This window comes from Anser anser (genome assembly GCF_964211835.1).
Source record: "Anser anser genome assembly, chromosome: 2".
NCBI classification, from domain to species: Eukaryota; Metazoa; Chordata; class Aves; order Anseriformes; family Anatidae; genus Anser; species Anser anser.
In genome coordinates, this window is record NC_139721.1 from 51,513,327 (window position 1) to 51,530,511 (window position 17,185).

The 17,185-nt window shown below is 37.1% G+C and overlaps 1 protein-coding gene across 2 annotated transcripts in view; it reads left to right on the forward strand.

The window, feature by feature from the left end:
* Positions 1 to 17,185, forward strand: part of SMCHD1 (structural maintenance of chromosomes flexible hinge domain containing 1) — an 83,369-nt gene that overhangs the window by 17,231 nt on the left and 48,953 nt on the right. The window contains exons 4-19 of one of the 2 annotated variants that reach the window (XM_083823952.1): positions 4,507 to 4,589; positions 4,697 to 4,827; positions 5,934 to 6,048; positions 6,172 to 6,291; positions 7,606 to 7,772; positions 9,800 to 9,893; positions 10,110 to 10,320; positions 11,096 to 11,216; positions 11,322 to 11,505; positions 11,957 to 12,154; positions 12,290 to 12,403; positions 12,880 to 12,986; positions 13,265 to 13,347; positions 13,518 to 13,631; positions 15,339 to 15,416; positions 15,496 to 15,615. In XM_083823952.1, coding sequence (XP_083680078.1) covers positions 4,507 to 4,589; positions 4,697 to 4,827; positions 5,934 to 6,048; positions 6,172 to 6,291; positions 7,606 to 7,772; positions 9,800 to 9,893; positions 10,110 to 10,320; positions 11,096 to 11,216; positions 11,322 to 11,505; positions 11,957 to 12,154; positions 12,290 to 12,403; positions 12,880 to 12,986; positions 13,265 to 13,347; positions 13,518 to 13,631; positions 15,339 to 15,416; positions 15,496 to 15,615 — 2,040 coding nt within the window. The remainder of the gene's footprint in view (positions 1 to 4,506; positions 4,590 to 4,696; positions 4,828 to 5,933; positions 6,049 to 6,171; positions 6,292 to 7,605; positions 7,773 to 9,799; positions 9,894 to 10,109; positions 10,321 to 11,095; positions 11,217 to 11,321; positions 11,506 to 11,956; positions 12,155 to 12,289; positions 12,404 to 12,879; positions 12,987 to 13,264; positions 13,348 to 13,517; positions 13,632 to 15,338; positions 15,417 to 15,495; positions 15,616 to 17,185) is intronic. The other variant, XM_083823953.1, reaches the window with a different exon arrangement.

Here is a 17,185-nt window from a genome sequence, read left to right on the forward strand (position 1 = left end):
GATCTGGTAGAACTCAGGGCAAACCTTGCAAGTGAAGATCAAAGGATGAGGGTGGGGTAGGACAGCATATTAAGTACCTCGGCCCTTTCAGTGTCTGTTGTCTTTGTGTCCCCTGCCATATAGATCAGCAGATCCATACTTACTGTAGCTTTCCTTTTGCTAGCAACATGCCTGCAGAAGCCCTTCTCATTGCTTTTCATGTCCCTCACTAGTTCCAAGTCCGTGTTTTGGGTTTCCAAACACTACCCCTTCCCACTCGATCAATGGCTCTGTATTCCTGCTGGGTAGCCCATCCTCTCTTCAGCCTCTTGTGTACTTCCTGTCAGCAGTTGATCTCAGGAGTCTCTTATTCATCTGTTTTGGGCTGTTGCTGTACTTAATTTTCTGCATGTTAGAATGAATTGTTCTTATGCTTTGAGGAGGTAATTCTTAGAAACCAACTAGCAGGTGTGAACCTTCCGGGGCAACTACTGAAAATGATTTCCAAAGGCAAGAACTTCTGAACAGTCCTGGGCAACCTGCCCTAGGCAGCCCTGCTGGACCAGATGACCTCCAGAGGTCCCTTCCCACCTCAGCCATTCTGTGATTCTGTAAGGTACGGCAAAGTGTTGTCAACAGCGGGACTGTTCCTTTGGAGAATATGAAGAAGCAGATACAAGCTAGCAGATGATGCTAGCTTATATGAAGCTAGCAGATACCACATATTTGTGTCGGGGTGATAGATCTTAATGCTGAACAGGACTTGTTTGTTCTTCAGTTCTGAAACATTACAAAATCATACTGCTACCTCGTGTCACATTTCAGTGACATGCACTGTGGCGTATTGGGAGGTTCGTGTTATGGATACTGAAGCCGCCCAGAGGTAGATGGTTAGCATCTTATCTTAGATTATCTGACTTTTCTGCTAATTTCACTCATCAGATTTTTCTGTTATTGGCAAATGTTCTCTGTTTGTTTTTCCACTCTCATCTTTGGATTCTGAAGTTATTTGTTGTTTTAAGCTGTGTGTTTTGCCTGTGTGAATAGAGTACAAGAGAAATAACAAGATCAGTAGAATGAGATTTCTTTGTCGTGATTTTTGTCAGTGTTGAATTATTGTTTGTTTACAGACATTAGTGCAGGCTAATAGAAAAAAATGTGACAAAAGTACTTTTAGATAAATGTGTACATTCCAAAAAACACAGAAGTATTGTCCTCACTGCTAGAGTTAGGTTAACTAGAAGCATTTCCATTCTCCGCAGTCACAGAGTTTGACAAGATTCAAATGAGCAAACAATCCAACTCTCATTCTATTTTCACTTTAACAACAGTGCAATCAAACAAACAGTTGGTTTGACAGAAGGAACTGTTAAATCTCATAAGTTCTTGGTGAATATGAAATCATTCAGTACTACACATCTGCTATAAGTGATCATGTATTTTGCAGCTACTGCTCCTCTCCGGTGAAATACTGATCATTCCCTTGGTAGGAAAACCTCTCTTTCCTTCTCTCGGCAGGCCTCAATATGCTACTATGAAATGATAATACACATATGTTCTATTTTCCGTTATTTACTGGCACAGTTGATTTCTTTGCTGTTTCTTTTCTGTTCTTGATAAGACTTCATCACTTCCATCACTTAACATTGTGCTCACTTCCGTGCAGTACTGAATGCATCAGTGCCTGCATTATTTAGTACACCTTTTCATGAAAGTATATGAAGCACATGAAAAATCATGTCCACTGCCGTCTGCTTCAAAAGGACAGTATTGAAGTGCATTACCATATAGCTAACAAAGTACGTAACTCCAGTGATGGAAAATCTCTGGGTAACACAAGATGCGATCAATGTCAAATCTTCTGTTGACATATAAAAACATTACATTATGGTATGGTTTGAATGTAGAATATAGTAGCATCTTTGACAGATCTATTTGTTCCAGAAGCATTGAAGGAAGAAAATCCACAGGGGAGGAAAAATTTGATCAGGCCTGTCAATGTCTGTGGGCCTAGATGTCAAAGTTTCTTGACAACCTGCTGTGTTAGAAACATTTTGAGTTCTTGATTGGGTCCATCTGGCAGTATTACCAACATACATGTACTGTTTTCTTACCCTTCATGCTGTTGCCCAAATACCTGAAGCATATTAATTCATGAGTCAGAAATTATTTAAATATGGGATCTCAACATTGTCCTTTTGAAGTTTGTTGGTTTCTTTAGTAGTAAATCCAACTTTTAATAGCAGTAAACTTTACTACTATGTTTTTGTCTGTCATGTTATTGCTAAAGCAGCCTGCCTCTTGCTAGAAGAGGGAATGCAAGCTTCAAGCATTTGTGAGGAACTTTTCATATGTATTTAAGTGAGTTCTTTACCTGATCTGTACTCTGCAATAGGTGACCTGGAAAAGAGGAGAACTCATGCTGTGAATCATTCGTCTTGCTACTAAAAAAGCCTTTAAAAACGGTCCAAAAGTTCTGGTGCTGTGTGTCACAGCTCTCCAATCCTAAAGCTATGAAGACTACAAATTGTATAACTTTTGAACACATCAGTAACTAAGTCCGCTTTTGTTTATTACATACTAGAATTGACTTAGAGCAAAGAGCAGTTTTGAGTGTCTGTAAGGGTACTGCAGCTAACGCTGCTTATTTACAACCTCTCTTAAGGGTATCTCTGACCAGTTCATTATGTTGATGTTCATACTCGATAAAGGGCCGCTGTTCTTTGGTTGTGGAATCATAGAATGGCTTGAATTGGAAGGGACCTTTAAATATCATGTAGTTCCAACCCCCCCCCCCCCCCCCCCCCCCCCCCCCCCCATGGATAGGGACATTTTCCACAAGGTCAGGTTTGTCAAGGTCCCATCCAACCTGGCCTTGAACTTGTCCAAGGAGTGGATATCCACAGCTTCTCTGGGCAACCTGTTCCAGTATCTAACTACTCATAGTAAATAATTTCTTCCTTACACCTGTTCTAAATCTGCCCTCTTGTAATTTAGAACCATTACTCCTTGTCCTATCACAACACACCCTGGTAAAGAGGCTCTCCCCATCTTTGTTTTATGGCCCCCTTTATGTATTGAGTGACCACTCTCAATCCATTTACCCCCGAGCCTGTACTGATGTTTGGGATTACCCCTACACAGGTACAGCATCTTGCACTCGTTGAAATTCATGAGGTTCACGTGGGCTCACCTCTCAAGCCTGTCCCTCTGGATGTCATCCCTTCCCTCCAGCACACCAACCGCACCATGCAGCTTGTCAACAAACATGTTGAGGGTGCCTTCAGCCCCACTTTCTATGTCATTAATAAACAAGGTGTTAGGTAATTTTGGTAGTTCTGACAGTGTTTATTTCTGGTCCATTTGTGTTTATGGTGTTTACCTTAGCTGGTCACTGCTTGCCTGCCAAACCCCTCTCATTCTTCATCCCCAGCAGGATGGAGGGCGAATATAGGATGGAAAAACTTGTGGGTTGAGATGAGGACAGGGAGATTGATCACCAATTACAGTTAATGGCAAAACAGACTTTATTTCGGGAGGATTAACTTTATTGCCAGGATAGTGGCAGAGTAAGATAGTGAGTACTAAAAACACCTTCCCCCCTACGCTGCCTTCTTCACAGACTCAGCTTCCCTCCTGACTCTTCTACCATCTCCCTGCCCAAGCAGTGCAAGGGAGTGGGGAATTTGGTTTGTGGTCATTTCATAGCACTTTCTTTTCCACTTCTGCCCCTCCTCCATTGTGGGGTCCCTCCCATGGGCTACAGTCCTTCAGGAACTGCTCCAACATGGGGTCCTGCCCACAGGCTTCAAGAACACTTCCAGCATGGGTCCATACCACAGGATGAAGTCTTCCAGGAGCAGCCTGCTCCAGCATGGGCTGTAATTCCAGCCAGGAGCTTGTTTCCTGCATGGACTCCCCTGAAAGAAGCTGCAGCTCGTGGACACTTCCACCTTCTGCAGAGTGGGGTCCTCCATGGGCTGCAGTGTAGAGATGACTGTTCCAGTGCGGCCCTCTGCATTGGCTTAAGGGGGACAACCTGTTTCACAAGGGTCCTCTTCACAGGCCGTAGAGAAATCTGCTCCAGCACCTGGAACACCTCCTCCCCTCCTTCTTCAGTGACCTTGGTGGCTGCAGGGGTGCTTCTCTCATGTTTTTTCTCACTCCTCTCTTTCACACCTGCTACACAGCAATTTTGATTTTATTTTTTTTTAAAGTATGTTATTGCAGAGGCGCAACCAGTGTCAGTCACTGTCTCAGCTTTGGCCAGCAGTGGGTCCAGCAGTGGGTCCCTTTGGAGCCAGCTGGAGCTGGCTCTGATCTGACATGGGGCAGTGCTGGGCTCTGCTCACAGAGGCCACCCCTGCAGCCCTCCCCCCACTACCAACACCTTGCCACATAAACCCAGGACAGGAATGTATTATCCTGATGGCTCAGAAGAAACTACTGCAAGTGTGCGTCTGTTTTCTAAGTGCTGTCTTTTAAGAACAGGATTTTAATAGGGTGATTTTTCTTTAATTTCTTTAGCATTTGCCCTTGCCGAGTTGATTGACAATTCTCTATCAGCCACATCCCGAAATGTTGGTATTCGAAGCATACAGATCAAATTGGTAAGATAGAAGCATTCTGCTTTTCTCAGGTGTGGTTTTCCTTTTTTAATATATTTTTTATCTTATGGTGCTCCTTGTTTGTTGTTGTTTTTTTTTTCCCCAAACAGTTATTTGATGACTCCAATGGAAAACCAGCTGTTGCTGTGATTGATAATGGAAGAGGAATGACTTCTAAAGAGCTTAACAACTGGGCGGTGTACAGATTGTCAAAGTTTACAAGGCAAGGTGACTTTGAGAGGTTAGAAAGTTTTAATCGTTTTTGCAATAGGCAAGTTGTACAAATGTTTGTACAATGTCATTCTAAGGCACAGCTCTTCAGCAGTGCTTACCTGAAGCCTGTCGTTCTATGATTGCACATCAGTAGGTACGTATTTTCTGTAAAGAGAAAAGAGAAAAGTTTCATAACACAGAAATATTCTTCTAATGCTATGGTACTGCAAGAACATTTTTTTTATTCTCATGGCCTTTTCCAAGCTGTCTTCAGCTCGTCTGCATGCAGTTAAGAGCATTCTGCGTTCTGCAGAGCTCTTAAGCCATGTTCATCTGTTACCTGAAAGCCTTTCAATAGTGCAGTAAACAATGCATTCAGCGTCTGTAGTGTTACTGGTTCCCCAAGGGTATAATGAATTAGTTTAGTTTTAGTTAGGGTTTTAGTTTAGGTTTCTGCTGGTTTTTCTTTTGACTTAATTGTGTACGATGTAATGCAAAATTATAACTGAAGATGTCTGTATCTGTTGAAGAAGGCTAGGCAAAATAAAAGTCTTCTGCCTTTAAAGAAGAAAGTAGAAGTTTATGGTGTTTCTTGGTGCTTGCAATGATACATTTTACGGTTTTCAGTCCATTCCCAAGTCCATTCCCTTCAACCTGTACAGTGACACTTAACCCTACTGTAGAAAAATTCCAGACAAGTAATTGCATACAATTCTTGAGCTTTAGTCATTTTTTATTTAAGAATACCTTAAAAATACCCTAGGACAGGATTCTTTGAAGATCGTGATCATAGCCTTAATCATAAATAACTTCTCCTATGAGAAAAGTTAGATGTGTTTCACTGAATGAAGTTTGGTTTGCTAGAAGGGACAGAAGACATAAGATAACTTAAAGAGAAAGAAGTTACTCTATCATCATACTTTTAAAATAAAAAAAGTACATCAGGAATTTTAGGCACGTTACTTTTAATTGAAATTATAATTATGAAATAAAGAACATTTGAAGAGAGGGACTGCAGGGAAGAGTTTAATACAGGCTGGTTAGATCAGAAGATTCTTTTTTCTTTCCTTTTTTTTTTTTCCTTTAAATGATAATTGGCTTGAGAAAACTTATTAAAGCCATTTTTACTCTCAGTGATCATTCAGGATATGTTCGCCCTTTGCCAGTACCTCGTAGCTTAAATAGTGATATCTCATATTTTGGAGTTGGAGGCAAACAAGCAGTATTCTTCGTTGGACAATCTGCCAGAGTAAGTAGATATCGATCCTTGGGTTCATTTTAAAACATTTTAGATGTCACATCATGTCACTAAATTATTTTATTGTGTTCATTTTAACTCTCATTTTGATTTTAAATACTAACACATAAACAGATGATAAGCAAACCTGCGGATTCTCAGGATGTTCATGAACTTGTCCTTTCCAAAGAGGATTTTGAAAAGAAGGAGAAAAACAAAGAAGCAATATATAGTGGATATATTCGAAACAGAAAGGTAAGGAGCCTTAATGCTTTCTCATTTTTAATTGAAAGCCGTTCCCAAGCTAACATGAATTCCTGTAGTATTTCTTGTAACATAATTCCTGTGTAATGTTTTTGTATTTATCTGGGGATGTCTTCACTTCTGCATCACTTGCAATGTGTAGTGTTAAAAGAAGTAATGAGAAACTTGTAGACACTGAAGCACGTAGTTATAGAAGAGCAACTCAACAGTGTGGAGTTGATGGATAGACAACTTGAGACTGAGAAGTTGGTATAAATGATTGAAGTAGCCAGGCAAGTTTGGAATACTGACGTGAAATTAAACGTCAGAATTTTTCCCTTGCATGTCCTGAAAAAGGATCTGCAGTACATGTAGTTGACCAAGTGAATGTTAGGTCAGAAATAGAAATTGTAATGGATTACTGCAATCTGAGTTTGATGGAAGGCACCAAAACTGGTTTAATCATCTTTTTGGTTAAGGAGAGCTCTTTGGTTCCCTGGGGAAAGTAAGCCTTAATAGGACACTGTTGACTAACATATTTCACTACCTACAGTTAGCTCAGAGGTGCATCCTTTAATCAATTTAGTGATGTTTCCTTTTTGCCTGCTTTCTTGCAAAACAAGGCATGAAGCTGTATCATTCATTTGTGATTTCTAGAAAGATCTCAATCTTTGTGTTCAAAATACCTTCTTTTCTGGATGAAGCATATGCAAAAATTACCCACTGGTCCAGCATAAAGCATTACAATAACCACTGTGTTTTTATGCAGCTTAGGAACCTGTCATATAAAAGTGAGGTGCATTCATCCAGGAAAAGACAATCACAACTTCATTTTTTCTGTGAGACTGCTAGATATTTCAGCTGGAACTGAGGATTCACATTTTCTGTTTCACAGCCAAAGCATGTTTCTTCCTCTATGAGTTCTGTTCTAGAAAGCAGACTATGCATTCAAAAACAAAAAATGTTGGGTTTTTTTGTTTTGTTTTTGTGGCGTGATTTACTTTATAAATTCTTATGTCTTGGACACATGATTGTTCCATTTGATAGATGAGGACATAGGTACTATACACAGTGCTACGTTAAGCATGATTAAATGAATTTCTAAACATTTAAAATGCAGTGATGAGTGCATTGAAAATGAACTGGATCGTGGATTCTCAGTTCATTTATTTTGAATATGGAAGCTTTCATTTTGAGCATTAGTCCTTTGTGATACATAGTGTTGTATGTTTGCGTTCCTGTTCTGATTTTTAGTCCTTTCAAAGCTGATGGGAGTTCAGTAATTCAGTTTACATTCCTGCTCTTATTATTTTACTCTTTTTGTAGCCAACTGACTCTACACATATCACAAGTGATGATGAAAGATTTCTTCATAATCTAATATTAGAAGAAAGGGATAAAGAGAGTTTCACGGCAGTTGTCATTACAGGTGTTCAACTAGATCATATGCAGTACTTGAAAAACTACTTTCACCTTTGGACAAGGCAGCTGGCGTAAGTTGGTGCTTTATAGTTGATTTAAAACTAGGCTACTAACAAAGTCAGAGAATTACGAGTTGCTTCCTATTAGTACATCATCAATGGCTTTATTCCTGTTAATATTCTTGTTAAGACTGTTGATAATATATATTTTGTTGATGTAGTCTTAGCTGTTTTTCCTAAAATCAGCACAACTGAAAAAGTCCCCAATCCAAAGAAAGATACTTACAAACATCAACATCAGTGTGACTTGATAATTATTATATAATTATCCATTCTAACTATTAACCTATTTAGGTGTTACGTTATTAATTACTAGTCTAATTATGAGTAACTTAATACGTTGTTACTTTGACAGCTGTACTCCTAACCTTAGTACCTAACTTTGTGTTCATAGTGTTTTTAAATATATATATGGAAAAATACTGCTTCATCCCAGCCTTAGAGGGAGAACTCTGTATGATATTGACTACTCACTACTAGCGTTGTGTAGTCCAATTTTGAATAACTGGCAAGCTAGAATTTGGTTTCTAATCTATATATTATTATTTTTTTTGTTACCTGTACTGTAATAGTAATGAGTCATACATAATATGATGATTAGATAATATTATATTAAATGCTGTTCACATAACCTGTGACTGAAACCCTTTATAACCATATGAAAATTTCAGGGTACATCTACGTTGACAAATAACTTAGGTACCCCATTACCCAATTAGGGACTGTTCTGATGATTAGCTGCATTTACATGTGTATCTTCATTCTAGAGATCTCCCAAAGGGAAAAAACTGCTCCCACTTGAGAGGAAAGACAGGCACCATTTACTCAATTATGCCCTTGCAGCTGTTACGGCAAATCTAATCAGATTTTGCTTCACAGTGTTATACAATTCATTACCAGTATTTCAGCTGGCCTTATTCCCTCAAACATCTCTGCATATCCTCCTGCTGTGCCTTTTGCTACACAGGATGATACCAGTTTCATTCTGCTCTATTGGACTACAGAACAGCCCTCATTATTTCAGATGCTTTGAAATGGAGGGAGGGAAGATGAATCCCCAAAACAATTCCGCTTTAAGACCACAAGGGCACTTTTTGAGGTCTGGAGGAGGTGCAAGCAAAATGCTCTGCAATGAGGACATACCAGTCTGCTCTAAAGTCATGAGCAATGAGAGCATGAGGAATTTTGACCTGGGATCTCTCCTTGGGATGCATTTAGTGTCGTAGATGTCAGAAGCAAAGAGGTTATAAACACTTGCAGGTTGATTTAGGTTCTTTTATACGTTCAGTCTCATTGGCTTGTATAAACTCATTTTTCTGCAAACCACTACTATGAGGTTTAAGGACTCAAACTTTGGAAGCTGGAAGAACTAGCTAGCTTGCTGAAAAGTTGAATTAAATAGAATTTAAGCTCCTAAATTTTCTCGAACTTCATATCTCAACGTAAAGAATTAACCTATCTGACAGTATAGATCTTCGTGGCTTCTGAAATGGATGGAGGTACTATTAGTACATAACGTTTACAAATTTTAAAACATGTATTTCTAATATGCAGGTCATATCCATAACTTTGTCTATATTGAAATAGGGTAACATTTTTTTTTGAATAATGTAAGGCTGGTGATTGTTAAATACTTCTGTTACTATTCAAATGATCAATATAAAGAATTGGAAACAATGTGGGAGGTTTTTTTGGCTCTAGTTCATTTTAATCTCTAGAGTGCAAAACACCCTACAGTTTTACTAGCTTGTGCTTTGATGTAAAGGATCTGTAGCCATGTAACAATATTTTTTTTCACTTGTGTATTGTTTTCCAATTTGTAATGTTCTTGATTATTTTATCCAAAAGTTGATCCTATGAATGATTGTGTGTGAAGGAAATAAGTGTTGAAAGAAGTAAAAAAGAATAACTCGCTGTCTTTAGTAAATATTCTGTACCAGGTATACTTGTTGTTTGCAGAGTTTAACTGAAAATTATAATGTTCATTTTTTCTAATTTCAATTTTTGGAGATGTATTTTTCATTTAAAAAATATTACAGACATATCTATCACTATTATATCCATGGACCAAAAGGGAATGAAAGTAATGCTGTAACAAAAGAGATAAGCCCTTTCAACAACATTGACATTGAGGTAAGAAATTTTATATCTATAGGTAAAAATTATGTATTTTGAACTACAGCAGCGTTTTAAGATACATAAGTAATTTAGTTTTTGAGAAGTAACTTTATCATTGCAGCATAGAAGCTAATGCATTTTGCTAACAGTTAACACAAATGCCAGAAATGCTAATTACTCTAGTTTTTTTTGTCTAAGGAGGATCAACTTTTTTTGTTGTTTGTTTTTCAGATTTCAATGTTTGAAAAAGGAAAAGTACCAAAGATTGTCAATCTTAGAGAGATCAAAGATGACATGCAGACGTTGTATATAAATACTACAGCAGATAGTTTTGAGTTTAAGGCGCTTGTTGAAGGAGAAGGTATAGTGGAAGGCATCATCCGATACCATCCCTTCCTGTATGATAAAGAAACATACCCCGATGATCCATGTTATCCATCAAGTGAGTGAAATGTTATGCTGCTTATCAGTGGCAAAGTCATATTATAAACAATCCTACTACTACAAATCTTTTAATGAAATAGAAAAAAAAAATGAAGTGTAAATAATCATCTAAATGGGATTGTGGCAGAACAGAGAACTTCACCTCCTGATATTGGTTATTTTGGTAACTTGTTCATGTAAACTTGTTCTTTGACATAACTCCCTCTGCTATCAGACTATAAACTCTTACAAAATGCAGACTGATTGAAACATTTTCAGTTTCCTGATGTTAGATTTTTGAGAAAATAATGAGCAGCAGTTTGATTCAAGACATTATAACACCAGAATGCTGCAGAGGACAACATGTAGACTAAGCCCTAAATGTAAAATTTGCTTTATGCAGTCTTGATGGGTTTTCAGGTTTAAATGCTAGTGTTTTAAAAAAAAGGAAAACATCACCCCTTGAAATTCCGTTAACACAATAAATGAAGTTTAATAATGAGAAGATTTTATGATATTAGAAGAACGTCATATGGCATTAAGGTGGAGGGGACATAAGTATTATTTATTCAACTTAAAATTTGGAAATATTCAACCTCTGTTTAAAATTTTCCTTACACTTTGTTTGGTATTTCTTAAACAAAAAAATGCTAGTAAATACCCAACTTGATATCATGTGCGGTGCTACTGTGCGTAACCTATTATGCATAGATAATCATTAAATGCTATGTTGTGTGATATTACACTGGTTTCTAAGAATTTTATTCATAGAGAATGTCTTCTTTTTAATCCAGAGTTAAATGATGATGATGAGGATTACGACTGCTTTATAGTGGAAAAGGGTGCCAGAGGAAAAAGACCTATTTTTGAATGTTTTTGGAATGGAAGATTAATCCCATACACAACTGTGGAAGAGTAAGTAATAATCAGTTTCTACAATGTAGACCAATCTTTTTCTACGGTGTAAGCACCGTCCTTTGTATAGAAGATGATTTTAATGTCTGTCTTCTTTTGTTTAAGTTTTGACTGGTGTGCTCCTCCAAAGAAGAGAGGATTGGCACCAATTGAATGCTACAACAGAATTTCTGGTGCATTGTTTACCAATGATAAGTTTCAGGTCAGCACAAACAAACTTACTTTCATGGACCTAGAACTGAAGTTAAAAGACAAGAATACTCTGTTCACAAGAATCTTCAATGGACAGGTGAATATTTTAATCTATTACGTATTGCTTTCTGGCATAAATGAAATGTGTACTTTTGGGTCATTTGTTCGTGTCACTGGTTATTTCTCTGCTTCTGAAGAACTTTGAGCTTGGACACTTTTGCAGGCTTTGTAGCAGACGCTTCTCTCAGTTTCAGTGAGTATTAAAGCCGACTCTTTAAATCCAAAAAAATAAGATTTTTTCCTTTTATTTTCTGTAACAATTTTTGTGGAAAGACTGTCCTCATAACAGAATATGAGTGCTGAGGGAAACACTTTCTCTAGCTGGAAGTGTAACTGTTGTGGAATATTGTACTGTTTCCAAGCTGAAGATTCCATTTTTTTGAGTACAATATCACTTTTCTCCTATAATTGTTCATACTTCACAAATTGTCAGGTTTGCATTCTGTAATACATTGATAATATGCATTTATTTTGTAATCTCGTTATAGGAGCAGCGAATGAAAATTGACAGAGAATTTGCTTTGTGGCTCAAAGACTGTCATGAGAAATATGACAAACAGATAAAATTCACGGTCTTTAAAGGAATAACGACACGTACTGATTTGCCATCCAAAAGAATGCAGAGCCCTTGGACAGTATATTCTGCAATAGAGTGGGATGGGAAAACGTACAAAACTGGGCAGCTGGTAAGTTAGGTCCTCACTGATGTTGAGAATTTTTTTGTTTATGTTATAACAGCATTCGAACTGTACAAAAGGCAAATACAATACACTTAATGCAGAACTAATGTATTGAAATTACCTGTTGTCTTCAACTAACAGGTGAAAACCATTAAGACTCTTCCAATATTCTATGGAAGCATTGAGAATTTTTTTTTGTATGGAGACCATGATGGAGATATATTTGCCACTGGAGGAGAGGTTCAAATTGCTTTGGTAAGACAAATATAAAAAGAGTTCTCATACCTAATATGCTTACGGAATGTGTAAACTTAATTCTAGATCAGACTTCTTTGAAAGTTGTTTTGTTTGTTTTTTTTTTTTCAACAACCGTTCAATTCTGGATTTAGCAAAGAAATCAAATTGCTTAGAAAGAATCAAATTGCTTATTTAAATCAGTTTTAATGTAAATCTCATATTAAACATAATTATTAATGATCAATGAATTTAAATTAATTCAATTTCCATACAATATATAGTATCACAGTTGGGCTCACTAGTATATTGCAAGCCCATTTTTAACCCTTGTGATTTCAGCAAATTCTACCACAGTGGTCAATGAGTCACCAGGTAGCATTTGTTAGCATATTGCATTATGTCTTTGTCTACCTGTCTGGTCCCTAGATAGAGAAGTTTTTCTCTCAGACGCATTATAATCTGGCTGTTTTTAACTTGACTTAACTTTTTTCCAGGAACCTAAGGCATTGTATGCTGAAACAAAAACTGTTCCAATCTCAAAACTTGACAGAACAGTGTCTGACAAAGCTGTTAAAAAATACATAGAGGATGAAATGGCAAGGTAAGCTCTGAATTGTGATGGTTTACTTGTGCAGTTCCTATTAAGAGTTTTAGTATTTTTTCAGGGAGCACAAAAATATGGTTAGTTTTATTCCCAGTGAAAGGGCAGTCAACTGTTTGAGCAGAAATGAAAAAAAAATGGAACTCTTAAACAAGAACAAATGGTTTTGAACCTTTTCTTTTTTCAGAAAAAGAGCTTCATATATGTTCTACTGAAGATAAATTACTTTTTTCTTTTTTAACTCACAGAAAAACTGTTCTTTCTCTCATTTTCACTAGACTTCCTGACAAATTGTCTGTAACATGGCCTGAAGGAGATGAGCTATTACCAAATGAAACAAGATTTGCTGGTACACCAATAGGTATAGTTTCTTTTTCTGAATACTCAAAAGGAAAATGGTAGTTTAAAGTGATACTATTCACCTTTGTTTAAACCAACAAACAAACAAACAACAACAACAAAAAACAGAAATCTCCAATCACTTAAAAATGGCATACTTTAAAAGTCCTTCATTTTTCTGTTTAAATATAGGGGCATTAAGAATAGAAATTTTGAATAAAAAAGGAGAAGCAATGCAAAAACTCCCAGGTACCAGTCATGGAGGTTCAAAGAAACTTCTCGTTGAACTCAAGGTTATTTTACATTGTAAGTACTTTAGTGCCTTTATTTAAAAAATAGTCTTTAAAATTAGTCTTTTTTATTTAAAGATGCATGAAGTGTAAACTATTTGCTTGTGTATAATTGCTTGTGCATATATTAGAATTTGGTAGACTCATAAGGCTTTTAATTTCAAGGACAATTTCCAATCAGCGTTTCGAGTATGCATCCAAAGCCACGTTTCATGAAATGACAGTTGCCTAAAGGCCAAATATTTAATGTCTCAATGCTATATTATTATTAACTCTTCTGTCACATAAAAGGAGAGCATATGAATTTCAGATTCTCTGCATAGTACGCATAGTTTCTGGTTTAAAGGAATTTGCAATTAAAACAACAATTCACTCAAGTTACGTAAAACTAGAGACTGGGCTAGTTTGGTACCTAAAAATATTAACTTGAAAGTTGCTTGCAGATTTTAAACATAAACAACTTAGGGTTGTGTACTCTTTGAGAACAGACCAGGAGAATGTAATAGCGCCCTTCCTTTAAAGCTCAGGTATTCCCACTGGTTCTGTTCCAAGAACCAATTAGTTTTATTGTCACTTTTGCATATCAGTATGCACAGAAGTGTTAGACTTCCGTCACTTCCCACAGAAGTGAAGAAATTTATCCTATAGATAAATTTGCCCCTTGTATGATCAATCTATAAAGGGGCAATACAAGAAATGTGAGCATCTTCAAGGTGTGCATCTTACATAATACAAAGTCTTTCAGTTTAGCTTGCTGGCAGTTGACAGTGCAATAGGAAAACTGCACTTACTTGAGAAGTTCTGTTTTCTCAGTGTTGATAACTACTAAAGGTGAAAATATGTAGTGTATGTATTAAACTATGTGCAAATATTAAATCATGTTAGTAATTATTTCTCTAAATTATGTTACAGTAAAGAACATCAGAACTCACTGAATTAACCCAATATTTCCAAAATTAAATGTTCAAAGAAATATACCGAAAAAAAGTTGGCAAATGTTGCTTTATATATGTCATTTGGTGAAAAAGCAGGATGTGAAACAATTGTTTATATTCACCAATAGATCAAGTTGTATCGTCTCATGCATTTCTTTCTATTCTATGTAGTCTTGTTGCAGTCACATTCTGTGTTTACTTAAATTACACTAAAATCTATTTTGAATATATTATTGCAAGAGTTTTTACCTGTATTGTTCCTGTACTATCTGAGGTTATAGCACCAGTCACTAAAAATTACCTCAGAGTTTCATTATACTTTCTTTCAGGCTGTGCCTTCATGCAGCAGAAGTGTTTATAAAGACAGACAAAACAATTTGAAGCAAAAAAAGAATGTTATTTTTTTCCTCAAATATACTTGCAGTCAACTTCACATTTTTACCATTGCTCCAATTTAAGCTAATTTGTTTTATCATTTGTCAAGTTGATCAGTTGACAGTATGGATTGCACAGCCTGCAAGTGCTCAGACTTAACAGGGAACATGTAATGAAAGAGCTGATAAAATAGAACTTTATAAACCTGCTGCTTTCATTTTAATGTGTCTGGGGCTAGCAATTTTTAATTAAAATGGGATTAAATGTGGAAATAAATATTTTATTAAGCTGTGATCAGTGTGATAAACTGCACCTGAATTTCTGTTTTTTACATTTTAAAGTGACATGTTTTTATATAATAGAGAATTATGTTGTAAATCCTAAATACGTGTAGATAATTGTTTATTTTTCAGCACCTACAGGAAATAAAGAGATAATTTCCCATATAAGTCAGCATGGAGGCAAATGGCCATACTGGTTTAAAAAAATGGGTGAGTTCCTAGGTGAAATATTTTCAGTTTATTTATAATTTTACTTTTTCTTTATAAATTTATTTGTATTTCTCTTTAGAAAATCTTCAGAAACTTGGGAACTACACCTTGAAGCTGCAAGTAGTATTAAATGAAAGTAGTGCAGACACATATGCAGGAAGGCCTCTGCCATCTAAAACATTTAAATTTACTATTATAGGTAAGAATTCCAGCCATGCCAGTTTTCTTTTACTTTTTGTGTTTAGTTTTGATTCATTTTGTATCAAAATTATTCATGTTTTAGTTGGGAGATGCAATTTTCAGCCCTGAAAAGTAACACTTGCATGTAAAATATGATATAGATCCAGGATACAACCTGTTGGTTTTTTTTTTTTTTTGTCTAGTAGATGTAAAAAAAAATTAGTGATGATGGAATCAACAGCTTTTCCATGATGTGAAATTTCCTAACATACTTAACAAAAATAAATTTTTACTTAATTAGAATCGTTCTTTTTCCTCTTGGCACTGTTATGAATAGGTGGGTCAGCTTCACTTTGATCCCCAGGAGAGTGATAGAGCCACTAATCCTGGAAACCATTTCCAGGCACATGAAGAGTAAGAAAGTCAGTAGCAGTAGTCAGCATGGATTCACCAAGTGGAAGTCATGCTTGACCAACTTGATAACCTTTCATGATGAATTGACTGGCTTGGTAGATGAGGTGAGAGCAGTGGACGTTGTCTGTCTAAACTTCAGTGAGGTTTTCAGCACGATCTCCCATAATATCCAAATAGACAAGCTGATGAAGCATGGACATGATAAGCAGACTGGTGGATTGACAACTTGCTGAACAACCGGGCCCAGAAGGTGGTGACCAGCACAGTAAAGTCTAATTGGAGCCAATTAATGGTGTATCACAGCCATTTATATTGGGTCTGATCCTATCTAACATACTCATTAATGATCTGGATTATAAGGCAGAGTGTCCCCTCAGCAAGTTGGTCAAAACTGGGAGAAGTGGCTGATAAGATAGAGTTGTGCTGCCCTTGAGAGGGATTTCAACAGGCTGGAGAAATGGGCTGACAGGAACCTCATACAGCTCAGTAAGAGGGAACTGCAGAGTCCTGCTCTTGGGTAGGAACAACCACATCCACCATTACATGCTGGGATACTCCTAGCTTGACAGCTTTATGCAAAGACATCAAGCAGCTTTGCAGAGAAGAAGCTGGGGTGTTGAATGTGAGTCAGCAATGTGCGCTTTCAGAAAGGAAGATTAATGGTATGCACTGGGGTGTTTTAGAAGAAATGTTGCCAGTCGCTCATGAGAGGTAATCTTTGTCCTCTGACAAGTGTTGTTGAGGTCCTGCAAGGAGTACTGTGTCTAGTTCTGCGCTCCCCAGTACAAGAGAGGCATGGAGCTACTGGAAAGAGTCCAACAAAGGGCCATAAAGATGATGAAGGGACTGGAGCACTTGTGCTATGAGGAGAGGCTGAGAGAGCTGGGACTCGTCAGCCTAGAAAAGAGAAGGCTCGGGGATCTTACCAATGTATATAAATACATATAAATACCTGAAGGGTATGGGGGGAAATGACAAAAATAGCAGAAGGGTTGAGGTTGGAAGTGCTTTGGTCATCCACATGGTGGGAAAAAAAAAAGTGTTTCTTGATGCTTGGAGGGAGCTTATTGCCCAGAGAGCTTGTGGAGTCTCCCTCCTTGGAGATATACTCAGAAGCCATCTGGATGTGGTCCTGGGCAACCTGCTCTAGGTGTCCCTGCTTGAGCAAGGGAGTT